This window comes from Sylvia atricapilla, chromosome 3 (genome assembly GCF_009819655.1).
Source record: "Sylvia atricapilla isolate bSylAtr1 chromosome 3, bSylAtr1.pri, whole genome shotgun sequence".
Classification (NCBI taxonomy): domain Eukaryota; kingdom Metazoa; phylum Chordata; class Aves; order Passeriformes; family Sylviidae; genus Sylvia; species Sylvia atricapilla.
Window position 1 is genome coordinate 18,510,356 of NC_089142.1, and position 22,757 is coordinate 18,533,112.

The 22,757-nt window shown below is 37.8% G+C and overlaps 1 protein-coding gene across 1 annotated transcript in view; it reads left to right on the forward strand.

Annotated features, from left to right (window-relative positions):
• Window positions 1–1,557: 1,557 nt before the first annotated feature.
• PXDN (peroxidasin) overlaps window positions 1,558–22,757 on the forward strand; it is an 84,232-nt gene continuing 63,032 nt past the window's right edge. The window contains exon 1 of the mRNA XM_066314872.1: window positions 1,558–1,790. Coding sequence (XP_066170969.1) covers window positions 1,573–1,790 — 218 coding nt within the window. The 5' untranslated portion in view covers window positions 1,558–1,572. The remainder of the gene's footprint in view (window positions 1,791–22,757) is intronic.

The window sequence follows — 22,757 nt, forward strand, 5'->3', positions numbered from 1 at the left end:
CCCTGAACACAAACCCCACTTCTATACTTCCATTAGCTAACTACTTTTTAAAGATATAAGCAGTCGTGTTGTTTTAGAGAAGGAGTCATAGTGACTCATGAAAAACATAGTCAAAGATTCAAAGATAATGAATCATCTCAGTGTATTTTAGTTCTTTGCCCATTAGTGATTTCCAGCATCACAGCAGGTTTCCAGGCTCTGATTTTCTTGATGAGGTATTTGACTTGATGTTAAAAAAAAAAAAAAAAAAAAAAAAAAAGGTGTCCAAAAGTAATTCCCAGACTCATGGGCTAATGAGTGAGATTCAGAATCACAGAAGGGATAATGTTGGAAGGCACCACAGTGAGTAATCTAGTCCAACCCCCCAGCTCAGGCAGGGTCATTCTAGAGCACACAGGACTGCATCTAGACAGTGATCTCCAGTGAGGAAGATTCTACAACCTCTTGGAGCAATCTGTTCCATGAATTACTACAGTGAAGTTTTAGGCAAGAATGTCCTACATTGTTTCTTGAAGAAAAAGAGATTCAGGCAATGCTGCAGAAGTGCCATGGCTTATTTCTGGGGTGGACCTGGAGGTGCTGACATCCATCATTTATAAGAGAATGTGCTGTTGTTGTTAGACATAATAAGTTAGTTGTGATCACTGTAATTGCCATCCTAGAAATGATGTGCCAACGCTTACTTGGGATAGGCAAAGGGTTGGAGATAAGGTATTTGACTGCTCAGGACTGACTGTCTGATATCATGTAAGAGTGACAAAGTATTTAAGGCAATGTTAGAAATCTCAAAGACATTCTACTTTTTTGTTTTCAGGCAAGATTTGGTTTGAGAGAGTATTAAGATCATGTGAGCTGTGGCTACAACCATTATTCTTCTACATGATATTCTAGCGGGTCCTCTTATATACTTCCTTGCCTGTGCACCCACCTACCCAAAACCACCACCACAAAGTAATTCAGGGCAAATCCAACAGACTGTCCTGGCTCAGCAGTCAAAGTTGCAGCACTCACAGGGGACAATCCAAGGGCTGTGTATGTGGGTTTTCAAAGCAGAGCAGAAATGGAAACTGGCTTGTTGGACTTGCTTCTTCCCATAAGGGTTTCTCCTTCCCTGATCTGTTTGTCCTCATCTTTTCTCTTTGCTTTCTGTTCTCCTTTCCTCTCCTTACCCTTTCTTTCCCCTTCTCCACTCCCTTCATGTTGCCCTCCTTCTCTCCTCTCCCGAGGCGCAAGCTGCGGCCGCGCTCAGGGTTTTGCCTGCAGGCTCTCGTTCCGGGCACGGAGGAGGAGCAGCAGCCGGCGCGGCGGGCGGACCCCCGGCCGCAGCCCGGGCCCGGCGCGGCTCTGCCCGCGGTGCTTGCGCAGGGCGGCGCGGAGCCCCGCGCGGGGCGACCGCCCCTCCATCCCTCCGCCGGCCGGGGCGGGCCCACCGCCGTCCCCTCCTCCCGCCCGCGGGGGGACGGGATCGCCCCGCCGCCGACCCGAGCGGCAGCCGCGGCCGGGAGCGGAGCGGGCGCGACGCGGATCTGCAGAAGCCCCTCTACTCTTCCTCCTCGCCCTCCGCCCGGCAGCATGGCCCGGCGCGAAGCGGCGGCCGGCCCCGGCCTCTGCCTGCTGCTGCTGCTGCTGCTCCGCAGCGGGGGGCTCGTCTCCCCCGCCGCCGGGCAGCCGCCGCCGCAGCGCGGGAGCGTGTGGTGCCCCAGCCGCTGCCTCTGCTTCCGCACCACCGTGCGCTGCATGCATCTGATGCTGGAGAGCGTCCCCGCCGTGTCCCCCCAGACCACCATCCTGTGAGTACCCGGCGGCGGCCCGGGGCAGGGAGGGGGGCGGAGGGAGGCAGGAAGGGAGGGAGGGCAGAGGAGAAGGCGGAGGAGGGGATGGATACCTGGGGTGAGAGGCGCTGGGGTGGGTGGCGGCGCAGCCTCGGCTCTTTGTCTGCGGCCGGGGGAGGGGGCCGGAGGCGCGGCGGTGGCTCTGCCCGAGGGGCCGGGCGTCCCTGCGCTGCTCCGGGGCTGCGCTCCCGGCCCCGGCCCCCCTTGGCCCCGGCCCCCCTCGGCCCCGCGGTCCGGCCGTGCCCGGGCGCTCCTGCCCCCGTTCTGCCGGGCTCTTAGAGGTGGATGTTCTGAGTAGCTTGGGGGTGTTGTGTCCCAGCTTAGTTGTGCCTAGAAGAATTTCACTGCTTCCTTAGTACCCTGTTTCAAAGCACATTCAGGCGGTAGGGGGATCGACAGGACATAGGTGGCACTTTCTGCTCAATTATTAGACATTTGAGGCTGTACGAGCAAACCGGGACCCAAACCCTGGGCTTGCTGGAAACTAACCCGGGTCAGTTTCCTGCAGAGATTTGAGAGCATCATTTAATAACTAGTTTTTTAGTTCAGGCACAGATGTATCAGTTGAAGTGCCCGGCCCTTGCTCTGGTCACTGTTTTGGGTGGGATTGCATTGGTATACATTTCGGTATTGACAATGACTGACGTTTGGTGCACATTGGTTTGACTGAAACAGTTACCTTTCCAGGCATATTTCTCTGCAAAAAAGGCAAAGTTCCAAACGAACATCACACGCTATTTTGTTTCGTGGCTTACTAAGAGGAACGGATTTGTTCCACTGACCTGCTTATATGTTACTTGGGCTCAGAAAGCTCTTGGCACCAGCCCTGCCCTTTCCTTACACACACGCAGCCGTGGAAGCTGAGCAGAGCTTGGCCCTGGGAATTTTCTGCGGGGCCTCCTGTCATAAATTAACTTGTGACTTTGTCAGATATTTTCAAAAGGGGTCTATAAAGCCTTGCTGTGTTTCAGCTTCCAAGTATTATTTAATGCAAAGAGTACAGTCATTTAGTATTAACTGCGTCCCTCTTTGGCAAGAAGTGCAGGCTTTTGGCAGAATGGGATTAGTCCTGCAGTACTTGTAAACCTTTTAGGGAACAGTACAGGAAGTGGGCGGTTAATGTTTCTTACATTTGAAACAAAGTACATTTACAGAACACCTTTTGCCTTGAGATTACAGGAAACCGTGTAAAGCTAGCTTTGTGAATCATTTTAAATGTAAAAAAAAAAAAAAAAAAAAAAAAAGGTCTTAGAGTGTGGAGTCAAGTCTTAATAGCTTGGTTTCATCTTAAAGGTAGAAGGGTCTGCAACAGCAGAAAGTATTAGGTTAAACCTCGCAGGGCTGGAGCTCCTCTTACGGTGGGTATTTATAATCTTGCAGTGAGTCAGAGGAGAATGTGTGAACAATGCAAGCATTATACTCATCTAACCCAACTAATATATCAAGTTGTCTAGTATCCCAAAACTGAATTATCATTCTGGTACAATGCAAGCTACCATGCTACAGAAGTAATGCAAAAGAAGTTAAAAATATGTTTTCAGATTGACAGAGAATGATAGTTTTCAACATATGCCTGCCTGCAAATGACCAGCATTCTTCAAAACCTAGTGGTCACTTTACTTGTAATCTAGTAATGGATATTATCCTTTCTGGACAACTGGCTGGGGAACTGTTATAGAAAAAATAGGCAGTATTACATCTGTGAATACTCAGTTACTCCTTCTGCTACAGTTCTGCTGAACGGTTGTGAACGGAAAGGAGCTGGGTCAGAAGATATTCGGGCAATATGAGTTTTTGGGAGAAAGAACAATCTCACTTGCAATTTATTTATTCATGGTACCAATCAGCAGTTTGAAGGTACCAATCATACATAAATAGCTTACCTGTTTTATATGAATTCCCTGCTTATAGCTGTAGGACGTACTTTCAGAATAACTATTACGTGTCTGAGTTACTCACTGAATTAACTCTCATTTTTTTACTTACCTGTGATGTAGAACTGTAGTTCTACACGGCAGTGTTACACTTCATAGATGTAGCCCATCACCCACAGAGGGCTTTCTACACTCAAGAAGAGTTTCTTTTTTAAGCACAAAAGTAAGCAGTTGTTTAATCTCTGGTTTGGCTCTCAATGTTTGTCTTTCAAGTGGTGCCTTGGTATATTAAATGTATTTTCTTTAGCAGTGGTGTTGAGAGTTAGATAATTAAAAATAATAAATTACTTAAAATTGATCACCTTCCCCTTTAAAAGAAAAATATAGGAAATCCTGCGAAGTATATTTCTGATGAGTTAAGTCCATTTTTACTGGCATTGATAAATTCCACATTCTCATCTGTTTTATTTCTTACTTGCAACATAGATTGACTGTGCAAAGTAATTTTGTTAAAAAATATCACCCCAATTTTTTTCCTTGTTTATAAGTATTTTGCTGGGTACTGGTTCTGAAAAATGCCCCATTTTGGAAGCTGGGTTGACTTTGCTTTACTTCACATATAATTTGTTACATGGATTAAAACAGCATGGGGCCCAGACCAGTGGTGCAGCCAAGTGTTTTCCCCCACATATCAAAAATGTCTACTCCTAATCTCAGGCTCTCTTTTGAAAACTGTTCATAACATTACTAGTTGCTGACCTTGCCAGTGCTGCTTCTGGCTGTACATTTTCTCACTCTCCCTTGCTTCTCCCACTTTCTGGCACTTCCCCTTCCCTGCTGCAGGCTGGGATCAATGGTTTAGATTGCTTCTGCAGGGTGGATTCTGCCAGCTTTGAAAGAGCTCATGAAGCCTTGCATAAGCACGTGGTTTCACCAAAGATGAGATTGTTACCTGGGCTCTTTTTTGGACTAGGGCCAACATCCATCCCAGTCCCATGCTGACTTCCCTTAAAAATGGAGACTCATGTACAAAATGGTTTGAAAAACTATTTAATGCCCTAAATACAATCACGGAAATTTCATTTAATCTCTGACTAAATATAGAGTGCTTATTTTCAGAGAAATTGCTGAAATATATTTATATTAAACCATTTAAACACTTAAGGAATGTAAAATTCTGGGTATCACCTCTTACTGTCTCTTCCTCCCATAATTGTATCCTGTCTTGCACTTTTTAGGAGATTTCTGTGTTCTAGAGCAATTTCTTTTATGTGGTGTTGATAATTCTGACAGGAGACCTTTGAATATTGATGCAATATGTCACTATTTGTATCTAAACACAGTCCAAATCCAAACCTATCTACAGGACTAGCTATACATACTCAGACCAATACTGAAATTTGTTCACAGTTTTTCTTGGCAGCACCTCATTGCTCTCTTATTTCTTGCTAGCTGTACAAATAAAATTGTATTCACTGCACTTGAGTGTAACAGACTGAACAAGAAAATAAACTAATGTTCTGTTAATAGCAGAAAAGGTTAAAATTGACAAAAAAAGTTGTCATGAAAGAAAGTGGACTTGATTTACTCTGAGAAAGACATGCAAATTATTGAGAAGATTTCATTTTTAAATATGTCATTCTATATATTCTGTGTGATTATTAGAGTTGCTTGCATGTCTGCTATGAATAAAACACCTCTTCAACATGCGAATATAATTTTAAGTGATCAAACCTTAATAGGACTTCTTAAGTTGCAGCCATTCCAGCTGAATAGCTTTTGAAGGTAGGCTCTGAAATGAAATTGAAGGTAACAGTCTGTGCTGCTTGTTACTGCTTTTGTTACATGATTCTAACATACTCTCAATGTTGGATAGTTTAGGGTGTGCACTTTTTTATTTACTCATTTATCAATGTATTTTAATTTCTGATTTGTACAGTGGAGGGATGTCAAAGGGACAGGGGGAACTGTTAGTCGTTTAATTCTATGGTGACTTTCTAGACAGCTGAGTAAGTACTTATATTATTTTTGTCTCTCCATAAGAACTTTTGGTGGAACTAATGTACATTCATAATGGCAGTAAAAACCATTATTGAGGCTTCCCAAGAGTATCTGTCTTAATACAATTAAAAAACCCTCAACACTAAATTACACAAATCACACATCTGTTTGGAGAATATGTGAATCACTAAAGGTGTAGGGGCAATGGGAATGTAATGACATTTCGCATTTCACTGTTGATTTGTGCTAACATTACCTCTTAGCAGAGGCTGTCAGTAAAATGAAATGGGTGATGTGTATGGAGACTGTCAGTGCAGGAGTCTTTGGGGTGTCATAGCAGAAATCTTACTGAATGTTGTTTGCAGATCTGCTATTTGAAATGATGCATTTTCTGCCAGCAAACCGTCCCATTTTCATCTGAAAAATACAAGGTCCTTGTGTTCGATTAGATCTTTGAAACCCTTTTAGAAAAATTTCAGTAGATTAAAATTAGGACAAAATAAAATAAACACACCTCATCGCTGTGAAGGGTGACGTCTCAAATGTGGACTGTAAGTAAACTTGATTATTTCATGGGTGAACATCAGTTTGTGTCATAGGACATGAAAGATGAGAGACTCCAAATATTTCAGAAGGCAAAGAGCATAGAAAAAATGGCTTTATTGTCTAATTCTTACTACCTTTTATAAGGTGTTCTGAGACTTACATGATTGGTGAGTAGGAATGACACCTCTCTAATCCCATTGGTTAAACTAGAGAAACAGCAAAACACCACCTGAAGAAAGATTGTTTTGAGAAAGGATAGTTGCTTGCCAAGATTGTTTTGAGAAGAAGCTTTCTTGAGAAACTTTTCCTTGGGAAAAAGTTAGCAGCTACTAGCAGGCTAAAGTACCTCAGACCCAGAAATATCATGCCCACAAGTTTGCATGTAGGAGTTAAGTCAAGAGATAACACACCAGAAGGTTTTATCCAATTTGCAGGGATTTGTACATGCTTAATGTTAAGAAAAGAAGTACAGATACTGAAGATTTATTTGAAGGGTTTGAAAATAACTTAATACTGACACAGCTATTGCCAGTCTTGGCTGGGCAGCAAACTGCAGTAGGTGCCAGTGTTATTTTGCTTGAATGATAAAGAACAGGGGGTAAAGGACAAGATTATATCAATAAAAATTTTCTTATGTCTGCCTGCCTAGAAATTTTATGAACAACTAAAAAAAATCAATTTGAGATTAAGACACCTACATTTAGGTCCCTATACACAGGAGTTTACATGTGTATTTGCTTTGTGAATTTGCCTTCTAATAAGTAGTAACTCAGCCAGTACAGTTCATAGGGCCTGGAGCAGAACTCAGCTCACTCAAAAGGGGACACAGTTATTTGAAATAATTTCTAACCTCAGACTAGGTCCCCACTGGGCCTGTGCCATAGCTGCTTGCTCTCAGCCTAGGACATCTAAATCAACAACAGGCACCACTGGTCAGACAACTGAATTAATTTGCTACTGTTTGTGCAGTTTATTATTTTATTTGTGCCTTCTCCAGCATATGTATGTTACCTAGTCTTCTGTTGATAATAAAAGGACATAAAATGTCTGTATGTAGATGTTGATATTTATTTGTCTAAACCAAAGTTTAAAATATTTTTCAGACGAGAATGCTTTCATAGAATTTTCAACAGAAGGAAACTATTTGAATAGAGTAGGCAAAGGAGTCATAAGCGATTTTTAAAAATAACCTTTCAAAGTACGTATTGTTGCGAAAAAGGAGACTGTTTTCTATTAGCCCCATCCTGAGTCCCAACAAATCAAGTGGATACTGCAAAAGATACCAATCCTCCCCAGCAAAGCAGCTGTGGAGGGTGTGTAGTATGTAAAGCCTGCTAAAGCTGTTCCCAGGCAGTCTGGTTGTGCTGCTGATGGAATGAGCCAGGACCAAGGCATGAGTGTGTTAAGGAGACATTTGCAGAGCTTGCAGAATGTGTTTGGTCGTTAGCAGGGGGCAGAAGGGCACAGCACTGATAGTGTTTGACATTTACTGGGAAACGAGAGGCAGAGCTGCTGAGGGCTGCAACAGAAGGCCCAAATGAGACTTCACTTCGAGTCACTGGATTCACTGGTGGGAAGATATTTTTGTCATCTCAGCAGTATGCTAGACCTCATCAAATTCTTTGCTGAAGAATGGGGAAACATATGGAACAAAATCATGTCCATTATTTACTGCGAGTAACTTACTGTACGCTTACCACACTGTCATCAGAGGAATACATTGTCGTATATTATTGTGAATAAACACCGGTTTTCATCTTGTTTTACTAAGATGCCTTTTTGAGCAGTAAATACCCAACATTTGAATGTTAAAATAAGGAATATATGTTTATATACGGACAGATACCTTTAATAAGTAAACTCAAAGATCCATTTGACCTGATAGCTGTTTTTTTAGGGTGATGGAAAACACAGCTTATGAACAAGTAGACAGCATAGAACAGCACATAGTTGTTTATACCTTTAATAATTTGCAGATATGGATTTTTGGGGCTAAAGATGCTTCCATATTTTATGTAGATTGTGTTGTAGCTCTCGTCCATAAATTGTTTAGCCTTTTTTTCAACTAATTTAGCTGTTAAGTTACATTATAACTTTCAGTGACAAGGAGTACTGCACAAACTATGTGGTGGAAGTTGCTCTCCTCTGTTTGAAGCCTGAAAATTGTTAGCTTCACTTCGTGTTCTCCATTTCTTCTATTGGAAGAGGCAGTGAGCACTTGATCCCTTTCTATTATTCCAATGCCAGCCATGACTTTGTGATCTTTGATCCCCAAATTCTCCATTCCTTTCTTTTTGAATGACTCTTCTCAGTGAAAGGTTAGTATTAATCTCTCATCATCTGAACTGTTGCTTCCCTGCTCTGCTGTGTTTGGAGGTGAGGGAATTATAACTGCCCAGCATTTGTATGGACAAATCTGATATGAAGTTTCATGGACTAATCAAGGGTAGCTGAAGATCTTGTCTGTAAGTAGTAATGATCACTTCTAGGCCTGCCATTTTATTTCTAAAATTTGGTTTTCTCCATATACATTATTTTGTATTAATACATGCATTAGATCTGCATTTTAATAGCCATTATGGACTGTTGACAGGTCTTTTTGCTGTTCTTCCTAGGCAGACTTTGTTAAAATAGATGAGTATCACAAGCAAAACTTTGTTCTTTCTGTGGTTCATCTCTCTTCCATTTAGAAATAAACTGAACAATGCAGAACTCAGCACAGGTCTCTGTGAAACTCTATTGGCGACCTTTCCCAACTACAAAAATTCTCCATTTACTGCAAACATCTCTTCATATGCTCATCCAGACTGTGTGGAAGATTTGCTTTATAGCTGTTTCAAAAGATTGTCTTCTAATTCCCAAAGCTTTGGGAGTTTGGACTGTTGTCAGCACAAGACTTTTTGTTTGTTCTACTGAAATGTTTTAGAAAGCTATAAGGATTATACAGATCAATGGATAGCTTGGTGTTGTTGTCTACATCTCCAGTTCAAAAATCTCAGTTTTTAAATAATTTGCTGTCTTTCTGATTCTGTTTTAACAGAGAGCTTCAGTGTCTCTGCTGTTACTCAGTTTTCTCAAAAACATAATTAAAAATGATGAGTTAAACAAATTTCAGCATTACTTTGGGGAATTAAGGGGCATGACAGACAGTGAATAAGAAATTTTTGTGTAGCAGAGACAAACATGGGATTCCTTACTGGAAAAAGTAGGAAATGGATGCTTGGACATGAGTAAATATATTCTTTCTTTCCTAATTCCCAAAGGCAGCTGGTGGAAAAATTACAGGGAGATGCCTATCCTTACATTATCCGGAGGGTCTGGATCTGAAACACAGGGAAAGGAGTCTCACCTAAAACTGTGGTAAACACATGCCTGGGAGAAAAATATGATTAATGAATATTCTAATCTCCTCCATTTTCTGAGTATCCCCTACTGATTTCTCTCCCAGGTGAGATCAATGCTCATTAAGAGATGACATGGGGATGTCATTAGCCTGCAGAAAACTTTGTCATTTAGCTATTAAATAAATGTTAGGCTTGTTGCATGTGCTTATGGACTGCCTTGCAAGTAAGCTAAGTTTAAATTGAAAGGGTGAAAGTATAGCAGAAAAGAAAACTAGGAAATACAGCCAGAAAAGAACAGAGCTTGGCATGAGGACAGAAGGAAACTGCAGAAAGAAACCAACATAATATAATAGAAGAAATCAATATTGCTATTATGACATGAAAAGATAACAGACAGCTATTCAGGAAATTACAAAAAAAAGAAGAAAAACAGTGCATTATGTTTAAAATTGCCTATTGCTGCTTTTTTTTTTTTTTTTTTTTTTTTTTTTTTTTTTTTTTTTTAACAAAATAGCCTTTACAGGAATATTTTACTGTGTGTAATGGGTAAAATGAAAAAGCTAGGTTAATGTTTTGAGATTCCAATTCTATTTTGAACAACTGAAAAAACCAACCAAATTTTAATCCATCTTAATTCCTGTTTTATTATGGTGTTTTTTTCCAATTATTTCTTTCTAGATTCAAATTTCTGAGACTTTCAAAGCTTACTGTAGTTTGTTCACAGTATTGTACACTCTAGGTCTTATCTTGCAGAATTTACTCATAGCTTGGTATACATGACTAATCCCCAGGCTTCTGATTTTTTCCTGGACACGGGCATTTGCTGAGTCCTTCCAGCAAGCCAAAGTGTTTACATCCTTATAGGATAAGACATCACTTACAGAAAAGATCCGTTTATAAACGTGACTTTTAAAATCTATATCACACAACCTAGACATTTATAGTTGCTAATCTTTCTGGAGAAGTTTATGTGTAAAAGTAAGTTAGTATTTTAAGTACTTATGTATATGTGTGTGTCTGTATATTTATATATATACATGCTGTACATAATGTGTGTGTGTATAGATATAGATAGATAAATAGATAAATAGATATAGGGAAACAACTGAGATAAATTGTCTTTATCATTTTTTCCATTTGGAGTCCATTAAAAAAACCCAAACCAAAACAAAACAAACTTTAAAGGCTTTCTTATTGCAAATGTGGGCAGGGTTTCAAGACAATCCATAGAGATGGTGCAATGAGAGCTGACTGAGCTGGAACAGAATGACTCAAACATTTCCTTTTCCTTCCTTTGCTTATCAGGCTGCCAAATTTGATTTCATTTTGGTATGGCATTATTATTGCTGCTAATGTGAGTCAAGTGATGCTTTTAAACAGAAAATTGAATGTTTATTACAAATAACAAGAACTCTCAAAATCTTGAGAAAGACACATGAAGGAGAGATTAATGTGATCTCTCATCTTCATTTCTTTTTGTTTGATCTGTATTTACAAAGATAAGCCAAGATTAGGACATTGAAAAGTTTGTGCAGTTGCTGGCAGGGTTTCTAGAAACCATGTGAAAGTTTGTAGAATGAAAAGTGTAAAGTTTTGTACAATGTAGTGTTCTCTCTTAGTGTTTTTTTCCCAAGTTGGTTTTTTTCCCCAAGTTTTACTAAGAAAAACAATGAGCAAATGTTTTTAACTTCAAATTAGTTTTACTGCCTGTGACTCCCTTTTTCGTTGTGATCTGTTGCTCTAACTTTCAGATTTTTTTTTTCTCTTTCCAATTGCCACTCCCTGTATCTTTCGGAAACATTTTCTTTCAGCATTCTTTCCCCTTAGATCACTTATTACAACAGACTTCTTATTGCCTGGCTGGTCTGGAAAAGGAAAAATATTACTTGGTACACAGCATTACCTTAACTAATGACTGTTTTTGGTAAGCAGGATGATGACTGCTAAATGTCAAGTTCTTTGCACTGTGTTGGCCAGACTGGATTTAATAGCACTTTATTAGCCATTTTGCTGCTGGTTTCCTTTCTTGCAGAAAAAATAAAGAATAAATGAGTCCTTGTATGCTTGACTTATCTCTAGGCAGTGTGAACATCGTGACTGGGGCAGCATAAAATTTAGTGCAGACTTCTCAAGACAGTTAAGTTCAGAGGCTTATAGCCTCTGTCCAAGGTCCATCATGCTCTACGGAAGCAAATACTTTACTTTTACAAGATTCTGTTTGTCCACTTTGATGTGAAATTTCACTGTTTGTTGTCTCATGGTGGCTTCTATTTAATGATAGATCTTCATGATAATCCGATTAAATCAGTCACCAATATTCAAAATTTTAAATTAATGTCTTGTCATGATTTAATGGTGAGAAGAGAGAACATTTTTTCCCAATTTTTCCAAAACATTTTGAAAAAATAGGAGGGGCAGTGTGTGTTCTGGCACACAGATAACTCTAGTGGGCCATTCAAAACTCAAATACAAATAAATGCCACGTTACTTTGTCTGTTAAGATAAAGTAAAAAGCTAGAGCAGCAGTATGATGGTGTGACATATGTTTATTAAAAAGTACATGGCCTATCAAAGCAGAGTACCTTTTAGAGATATTTTGTCCCTCTTTGGAATAATGGCTAATTTGGGTTCAAGAAAGAAGTTCGAGTTTTATGGCATTTTGATAAGTTCTCCAAAAAATTTGAGAGGTGGTAGTATTTATTTATTACAGACATAAGCTAAATGAAAAATTTCAGATCTTTGACTTAGTAAGGCTAATAAAAAGGGCCTAGGTAATTGAATTAAAGTGCCAGTAAAAGGAGTCTTACATTAGGCAAAGAGAACAGCAGAGCTATGGCAGAGTTGTGAGAGCAATTTGATTTTGTGAGTTAGTGGCTTGCTCTGGCCGGATTCAAAGCATTAACTTGCTGATTTAATTTTATTGCCCTAAGAAAAGCTTAAGTAAATGCAATAGCACCTAGGTAGGGGGTAAAATCAATTAAAATGTTTCCTAGTTAGACTTTTATGTATAGCTAAAGCATGTTAATTTGTAGATAGGAGACTCAGTTGTCTGGTTTATAAATAATGGCTACCAGACAATTATTAAAGATCTGTAAATACCTTTCTTAGTATGGTAGCATTCATAATTTATTTAAACGAATTTTTAAAACTCAAGATTTTATTTTTTTTCTGAGTTTTCTATCAATAATCTAAATCACTTGAAATTTCTAAAATGTTGATACATGTTGAAACATTTTTCTTGATTCACTAAACAACAGTTTTGAAAACTTAGCGAGAAAATTCTCTAATCCTCCATTATGATGTGAGTATTTTCTTGGCTGTTTTGTATTATGTCAACTTTGTGTACTTTCTGGAGTAGATGTTTTCTTTTTGATATCCTCTATTTCACTTAAACATTTTGGATACATCTGGCATGGGGATAATTGAATATAAGATTTAGAAAGAGAAAAAATATGTAAAAAGAGTCTGGAATTCATTAGAGATTTCCAACTGAACAGTAATTAATTGGCTGAAAGCAAGATTTATTAAAAAAACCCAACAAAACAAACCAGCCTTCAGTTTCAATCTTTATACTGGTCATGTCTGTATAAAAGATATATATCCATTGGTAGGTGTAAGATAAACTTGTCTTTTGAAGAAACTTGTGGGATTGCCAAACACCTCAGATAGTACAGGGGAAATTTTCTGGTTTTGATGAAGTTATAATGTGAACAACACTTAAAACAGATATGACAGCTAGGCAAGTGACTTGTGTACAAGTTTGTGTACGCTCACTCAGGTATATTATGTAGGCCAGTTTTATAACTCCATGGCACATGTTTATAATCCCTTATTTATCAGAGAAAGAAATAAGAACGAGCTGTAGTTTTGCGCTCACCATTTAACAATATCTTGTTGAATTCAGACTTGGTAAAATTCAATATTGGCAAAAATTTGAATTCCCACTGTACATAGAATACAGAAATATCTTTGCAACCCAGATTAGATTGGAGTTTTTCATTACCTTTCATTTACTTTTTTTCCCCTCTAAATATCCACAAGGAATTGTTTTCTAATACTTCTAGAGTAGAGTGAGTACCTGTCTTGCATGTCAGACATTGTGACAGAATTTGTATCCTGTTTGGTTTGTTGGTTCATTAAATCACTTTTATACACATACTGGCAGGCTGACTTCACTTTAAAAATATATGTATTTCTCTGAAAGAATATTTCATTTTTTTCAAGAATCAAGCTTCTGGACAGTATAAACAAAAAATTGCTCTTTAAATGTTGTGATTCAAGTGGAATTAATTTACTGAATTTTTTAAACTTTGACATTTGGACATAGTTTGACACAATGGTAGACCCATAGAATTAATGGTTTTAACATCTGGACCCACATGTAAGAAATTTCTGATAGCATCAGGAGGATTTGTGTATCTTGTTGAATGCCTTTGGGGATTTTAAATTTGGGGGTTGTTTTGGCTTTTTCTTGTTTGGTGTCTCTTCCATTATGTAAATCTGTTGGTTTTAACTGCACAGTGATGAAGCTTCGGCAGGCAGGAAATAAAAATGTTCATTCAGTTCAGGCTTACCTTTAACTGTATGGTTTGGACCTGGGAAGGACTTGTACCTCCAGAGACTAGAGCACGAGTATCATCTCTCAGGAGAGATTTCAGCCACGAGACTACTGCAGTAGCGCAACATCTGATGCCTGAGGAAACTTTACCAGTAGAAGGCTTTTCCCTTAAGTGCTGAGTGCTGGGTTTGTGGCTTGCAGTCTTCAGCCTCTTCAGTTCTTGAAGTGTCTTAAGTATTTGTGGAAATCCCAGCCATAAATTGGTGTTTGTGTGCCTTTGGATCAGAGGGTATTTTTGTATTTCTCACCACTCTTAAAGCAATGATCGTCTAACTGTGAGTCCAGAGGATTCTTTTGCAGTGGAACTTAAGATCTGATGATTAATATTTTTGAGAAAGAATTTTTTCACAGGCTTTTAAGCCAAATATATGACACAGCAGTGTTCTAAGTCAAGTGGAATAGTACTAATTTATACATTTTCAAGTCATGTAGATATGTGTTTTTCAGTAGTAGAAACATTGTAAAACTTTCATTCAAAGCTGGAAAGTAATTGGTAGATATATCTGCTTACTGAAACTAAGATTTTTTTAAAAAAACTATTTGGCTGCAGATAGTGTCTAATATACAATTTAGATTGAATATGAAAAGAAAATAGTAAGTCTAATGTATTAAAGTAGCTGATCTATTTGGTATATTAATGCTGGTATATACTTGCTTGTCTTCTTCCAACTTTCTTTTTCAATTTACAAAACAGAGATTTTTTTGTAGTAAAAAAACCAAAACCAATCAAACAAAAACTAAGAAACACCCTATGAGGTGTTCTTGGCTTTCTTTTGGCCAGCAGTAGCTGCTCACTCCTGCCCATGGTCTTCATCAGTTCTCAGAGTTAGCTGAGAAATAAGCAAGGGAGGAACATTCGGTTTCACCGAAATCATATCCCTGTTTTGGTGGCCTGTGATGTCTGAGAGAGGGTGGCCTGACGGGGCAAACCTGCTGACTGCCCCTGGGGCCTCACCAAACAGGACCTGCCCTCAGAGAAAACCTTAAAATAAGCTGAGTCTGTGATACAGCTTGAAGGGGCACGTTCGTGAAACAGAGAGCTGTAAGTGCCCCTTCTTGAGAAAAAACCCCCTTCACTTGCCCTTCTTGCCAGGGATGTGAGTGCCACCAGCCCCTGCTCTGTACTTCCCTGGGCTACTGCACCCACCTGCCAGAGCAAATGTCCTACCTCAGAAATAGCTGCAATTTTAACTTTCACAAATTAATTTTTGATTAATGTCCCCTCTATTGCATTGTTATGCTAGGTATTTGTTCTGTGGATATTTAAAACTGTCTGATATTCCTTTAAGGCAAGTTTGTACTTAATTTAATATTTTAGAGATAATTCTGGTGTTTTCATTCTACCTTGGCAAGAGTAATCAAATGTTTGAACTTTTTTTTACGTACACACTAGTGTTGTTCTTTCTGTTAGAGCTGAGGAAAGACCCACTGAGAATCCCCATTTGCTATTATGTGTCACTGGGCAGCCCGGCTCTCCATGTGGCCCAAATGGTATTTATATGGCCTGAGTGTAGCTAGTTTGTATGGGGTAATAAAAACAAGAATGTAAGTTGAAACGTGTTCAAAATAGAAAAATCAGGGTGAATTATAACTTTAAAAATGGTGTTACACTGTGAAAACCAAAGGATATAATTGGTTTTGGTTTTATTCAGCAATTACCTTTTTTTGTATTATGAACAACATGGAAGTTGTGTAAAAACATTTTTCTGTCTACAGATGTTTCATACTTTTTTCTGGTATCTTCCGTATTGTGTCAATAGGATGGAATAGTTACAGGGACATTCAGAAGAGTGCTTTCTAATTGACTGTAGGCTTAATAGTGCCAATATTAGAACTGCTAGGAGGAGAGTGCATGACAATGTGAAATAGATGTGATCTCCTGAGGCCACTGGAACTTAAAAATGCTGACAAATTCACAAGACTAGTAAGATTTACTTGGAAATTCTGAAAACTCTGTGCTTTCAGATACATCTATAATTTTCAGCAATGCAGTTTTCCAAGCTGTTTTTTTAAGATGGCCAGTCAATTTAATTTATATAGAGAAAGAAGAAAAGAAATGTGCAGGGGAAGAAATTGTAGGCTAGTATTTCCTAATTCAGTCCTACTTTTGCAATGTGAGGTAAGAGATGATGGGTGTTGATTGAATCAAGCTATGGAATATCATAAAAATGTATAAAGCCTAATGTTTATTATTAATCTTTTATTCTCTCTTGAATGCATTCTGGAAGGTAACTTGCTCTCTAACGAGTAGTAGCTCCAAAACTACTTTTCGTTTATAATTGTGGTATCTGTGTGACATGACCTAAGAAGTCATGACATGACCTAAGAAGAAAAGGGAAGCAATAATCTGTTCCCAGACATTCCCGTCTCTGAATGTCATTAGGCTGGGCACTTGAAGGTTGAATGTCTTCTAGTAGCCACTTGCATTACTCTTCAGAGGGAGAAAACAACTTCTCCCAAGGGACAGGAACGCCCAGTTGCCTGCCTTGAGGCTGTCTGCACTCCTGAGGAATGGGGAGATAAATATCAGAGGCGTCCTAAGAACCCTGTTCTTCTGAGTTTTCTTTGCCAGGAGCTGGAGGCAGAGTCAGAAAGTAGCTAACTTATCTGCTCTTGCAGTCTGTTGTTAACCTCAGGAAGCAGAAAGTTCCTTTCCAAGAGTTGCAGCTTTTTCATTGAGGTGACCTGGGATTTTCCATGAAGTGGAAGGAAGAGCTGTTGCTTTGTCTGAAACCAGGAATCCAGTCTGCAGCCAAGTGATAGAGTACCTGAATTTTTGTTGTTACTCTTTATGCATGCTAACAGTGTTTCTATTTTAATAGTAAAATGTCCTCAGCATTCTACAAGAACAGCTATCCATATAAATTCTAACACCTGTGAGTACTGGAATCTAATATGCCTATCACTGTTGGAAACAAGTGGGAAGTACAAAACAGTTGGAAATACATTCCAAAAAATCTGCCTAGTGTAGGGGGAAGAGTGACGCATAAATTTACAATGAATAAAAACTTTTGAGTCAAATTTAGATGTTATTTTTAGATGCACTTCAATTTTCCACATCCTTTGGCTTGATGTTGATCCTGTATTGCAGAACAACTTTTTTGAATTGAAGGAGACAAAACAGGCATTCTTCAGTAAGGTCATTGGGATTTTTGATGCTGGATGTTATTTATTGGCATAATAAATATAATACAAGTTCACATGCACTGCATCAATGAGGCTGCCTGCCCTGAGGAATGAAGTCCCTAAAACTCGAGTGATGGGAAAACCACACTTATACTGGCTTATTAGTTTACCTAATGTCCAATTTGTTCATTCATTCACAGCCCTCACTCTCACCCCTGTTTTCAGATGTAGGGTCTTTGTTGCTGAGAGCTCAACCCTGGCCTGATCCTCACCCAGCATAAGGGGTACCCAGCTGAGTGCTCCTGTGGGAGACTGCTGATGTGTCAGAGTTAGAAAGAAGCTTAAGGCACTCTGGTAAAACACAGGTGATTATTCTGTGTTGGTTTTCAATTATGAATATGCACACTATTTGCATCCATTTTCCTGACAGTAAAGAGAGAAAGAACTATTCTGCTACAGAACAAAATCAGAGTTGGACTTTTCTATCCCTTTTTGAAGTTTTATGACTTATTTTTAAATCTTTCAAGAACTGCTGCTGGAAAAAAAAAAAAAAAAAAAAAAGGCATAAACTTCAGTGGTTGGATTTTTTTCAGAAAAATGGTCAGTGCTCTTCCTCACTTAAAGGTGTTTGTTTCTGCTGAGCAGAACCTGAAAACAAACATGCTCAAGTTTGGAAGCAGGTTGAGACTATCCCATTTTTAACAGTGAATATAGTTTACTACTAGAATGGCTAGCAAGTTGTCGCCCTGATTTTTCAGCCTTCTGATGTTTTACATTTCTGTACTGGAGTTCTCAGGCTTGTAACATAAACAAAGACTGATGTTTTGTAAATCATGCACTCCTTCCGGGGGGAAGGACACAATTGATGGACTTCTAGGTTGACCAGTGGAGTCAGAGAGGTGTTAACCTAGTCCCTCAATCCCTGATCAAACTCCAAAGACTATATAAGTGGAGATCCCAAAAATAAACTTCCCTCTTTCTCATTTTCACAACTGGACAGTGTAAGTGTCCTTCTTTTCGTGTCTGTCAGGTGACAACAAGTCATTAAGTTTTGCTTGATAAATGGTCTTGAATCACGATTTTATATATTTCTCAAAGGGATGGCTCAGCTCTGACAGCAATAATTGCCTAAAACCAGGAATTTCTCTATTGTGCGACTTGTGAGAGAGGTCAGGGATGATGTTTCTTTCTGGCTTTCAGTTCATTCTCTGAGAATATCAGTATTTAATGAATATAGAGTTTAGAATTAAGCATCCCTGTGAGACAGAGAAGTGCAGAAACATTTTTTTACAGAATGGTACATGGGAGGAAAATAAGACTAATTTATGACTGTAGCATAACAGCAGAATTTCTGTGGGCTTTTCACAGTAGCAATTCACAGGACTGCTGACTTCAAAAGCAAACAAAACTAATGCATTTCTTTCAGTGGTTCATACTAAGCTATAAACTAGTCAGCTTCTTATTTTGGTGTCTTCTTTAGCTTACTGTAGAGGAGAAACTTGATTTTGTATTCAGAAATCCAGTTGAAAATGCATATTCTTAAGTATTAAAAAGGAAACCCAGAAAAGGTTACATCTCCAACTGTCACAAGTCCTCTAAAATATTTCAATGTATCATAACTCTTTACACAGACTGTGCCAGTCATTATTTTGATTCAAGACATTTACTATCTCAGATTTGTGTTAGTACAGCACACAAACACAACTGTTGTACTGTGTTTTATTGGACATAGCACAAACACAGGACAAAAAATCAGCCTTTTCCCAAGGTTATTTCTGTGAAAAATAATCAGTAATGAAACATATGGCTCTGCTGTCAACAGCTTTTTCATTGTTTGGTTTTAGCAATAGATCCCCCTGAGAGAAATAAGACAGATTTTGCCTTTTCTTGTAATTCTTAGACTGCAGAAACAGCAATTGGATCTCTTTGAATTCTATCCATGCTGTTAAAAGGAGGGGTGTTTGGTTGTGTGAGTTTGATTTTGTTTTGGTGTTTTGTATTTCTTTAAGATAGCATGAGAATTAGATAAAATTTCTAATTTCAGAATAATTTCTATAGTGGATGAATTTTGGAGGACTCTGAATGTGAATGAGACAAAGAGCCACAATTACACCGGGGTAAAATTTCCATGTATAATTTTTGACAATTAAGCCTACAGACCTCAAATTTTGGACCAGCAAATCCCACTTGAGCCTTTTTAATGGTACTTTTAATGGCTGGTTAGAAATATTGGCTACAAAGGCAGCACAGGGATCTAAAGACTTAGTAAGACAATACTGTATTGCATTTCATTGAATTAACATTTAAATGTTTTCCTTTCAACTGTAATGGCAAAATAATTGTTAGTTAAAACAAATCCTTAGCTCTTGGAGAAGGATATATCATAAGCTCTGCATTCACCAAAGCTGTAGCTGATAAAATACAGTTTTTAAGACACATGAACTCCAAGTTCCTGTCAACAATTCTTACATATTTGTGCAAATCAGATATTATTTTAATTATTTTAATAATTTTATTATTATTTTATTTTATTTTTAATTATTTTATTATTTTAATAATTTGTGTATCATCGAGACTTCATTATTTATATTTTCTGAAGCATGAGTTTCTGATCAAGGCAAGTACTTGTTCAATTGAATGTTTGGCATCCTGTTCTACAGATTTCAATATTTTTGTGGTCCTGCCATTTACTTTTATTACTGAAATGACAGTATACTAAGTGTTATTGACTATGATACCTCCTCACCATCTAAGAATAATGCTTTAATTTCCCATCTCAAAATGCACTGGCTTTTTTATGTGCTGTATGCTAATGTAGAGATAATAAAAATATCTCAACATAAATTTGAGAAAATTACATACTGTGTGTAATAATTAGACTGGGAAAGATTAATCCAGAAAATAAATTGCCAAGAAAAAGATAAATTATATAATTTTGTTTGTAAAATAAGCTCTAGCCCTAAGTCTGAAAAAGAAGCAAAAAAATATACAATCTTGGTTTCTCCTGTATTCTAGCAAATGTTACACTGCTAATTGATAATTACTGTAAGTAGTGCTACAGCTGAAAGTAGGGTTTGGTTTTATTTTTTTTAAGTGGTGTCTATGTCTTTGTTTGTTCAACAAAGTGACACATTTTTTTACAGGGCAATAGTTAAAGCAGCATTAAAGTGCCATTGACATCATCCAGTTACTCCACTGACTTGATTATATAACCTCTTTTGTGCGATTTTCATGCTCTGCTCTGTTTGAATGTTTTTACTATGCTGATGGCTGTTTTTCATTTCCTGCTGGGATGACCTTGAATAAAAAAAGAGTAAGAATAAAGTAGACATAAGCAGTGTAGTCTTGCTGGCATTTGCAGATCTTTTGTTCTGTATTGAGAAACAGCAGTTTGGTGTTCAAGGTATAGGTTATTTCTACTGGCTAATAATTTGCAATGCTTAGAAAAAAATATTGTCTTATTTTGTTCTTTTGGATTTAGCAATGGTAAAATCATCTGGTTATGACAATTCCTACCTTATGAATACATTGGAAAAGTGCTACATGAAGGCAATTCTTTAACTTTATTTATTGATTTAACCTATTAAATCTAACAGATCAACAAATCTAATGTTTATCCATTAAATTCTTCCTTTCTTTTTTTTTTTTTTTTTTTGAGGAAAATGAGATTAACTAGTTTGGACCTTTTTTCCAGATTCAGTATATATCACACAGCTGAAAGAATTGATTTTCCATTTTGCACTTCTTGCTACCAATCAGTGTTTCATAACTAGCCTTACAGAAGAATGAGTGCACTGTATTTCACATAAGCATCTTTTTCAGACTGTTTATATCCCATTTATCATGACAATGATAAATCCATAATTTTGAAGTAGCTTGCATTATTTTTGTCACTACCTCTTTTTAATTTGTCAGATTAAAGTAATGAAGATTATATTACCATACACTTTTTGGCCACTTATAGAGGAAGAGGTTCAACTTTAAATAGTTTTCACTCAACCTTTTAGAAACATCTACCTTTGCAGCAGAGGTTGGACATTTGAGAACCTGTCCATTTTTAAAATACTTAAGACAGTAGTGTTCTTTCATATTTTTCCATTTTGCTACTGTGATGACTTTGCTTAGCTGAGGAAATAACTCTATATTTTACATTCATTCGTATGTTAAATCAATGCTAAAGTACTGGTTAGCCCTTGAAACAAGATAATGAGATATTTACCTTCACTGCTAATAAAAATCAGGATTTGGTTTAATTGGTAAATGCTTTAGTATTTTGCTTTTGAGTGAAGACTGATAATAAAAGTCATTAATGGGTCAGCTTGGCATTTGAAACAGTGTATTATATGACTGAGTTGATTTCATCCAAATTGCCTTTGTCTTGACCAAAGCTAACAGATACACAAATATTTTCAATTTAAAGTATGAAATCAGATGCTTTCAATATGACAGGCTAAAAAAAATGCATCTCTTCAAAACTTGAGTTTGAATACATTGGTCTAGATTACTAGTGGTAAATGTGATGCATTTGCTTTATTCTGTATTTACAGATACTGGTTTTGGAGATACTCATAGGATTTGGGGGGAGGGGGTTTAAATTATTTTTGCTTTACTTACTCTCTTTTTCATGTAGTGTTCCTTAGCATGAATGTGTGAACATGATCTTTAATCTATGATACCTGGGAGCAATATACTGGTCAATAGTCCCTAGAACAAATATAACAAATGTAAGTACAGTTTGGTGTTTAGGTCGTTCTGTTGTTTGCATTTAGTGTTATTAAGCAAAGTAAGAGGATATTTTCATTTTTGGACTAGAAAAACTTGTAACAGAGGCTTGGAGATTAACAAATTATTAATGGGATCTTCTGAAGTTGGGAAGTCCGGGCAATATGAAATAGTAGGTCTAACCAAAAAGTACTAAGTAAAGCATGGCTTCATGTTGAAGAGTTGGTTGGAGTCAGTACAACTAATGAATGTTTGGTTAGACTAGCTCTGTGTCCTCCTCAGCCTTTACAGTGAAGACAATAACAAATTTATTCTTTCATGTGAGAAGGAAATAGGATCAAAAGACTATTTTGGCATTTATCTTTTTCAGTATCGGGAGAGGTATAAACAGAAGATGAAATTACACATTGTGCTTAAAATCTTCCTTTTGCATGTAGCATTCTCCTTTCAACCATTTCTTAATAATAGGGAAAAAAGTTTCCAAAGCAAAGTTATCTCCCTCTCTTTAGTCTAAGATTGTGGGCCTGTGTTGGTGATTCTAGCAGCTAAAGTTAGAAACTCCTTCCTTTTACTACATTTTGTAAATCTTGTTGTTACGTCCACGCAAATGAGCCTTAAAAAAAATTAGTTATATTTTTGCTTCCATTTCTATCTTGTAACTAGGAAGATGGAAATGGATATCCAAGAATACTTG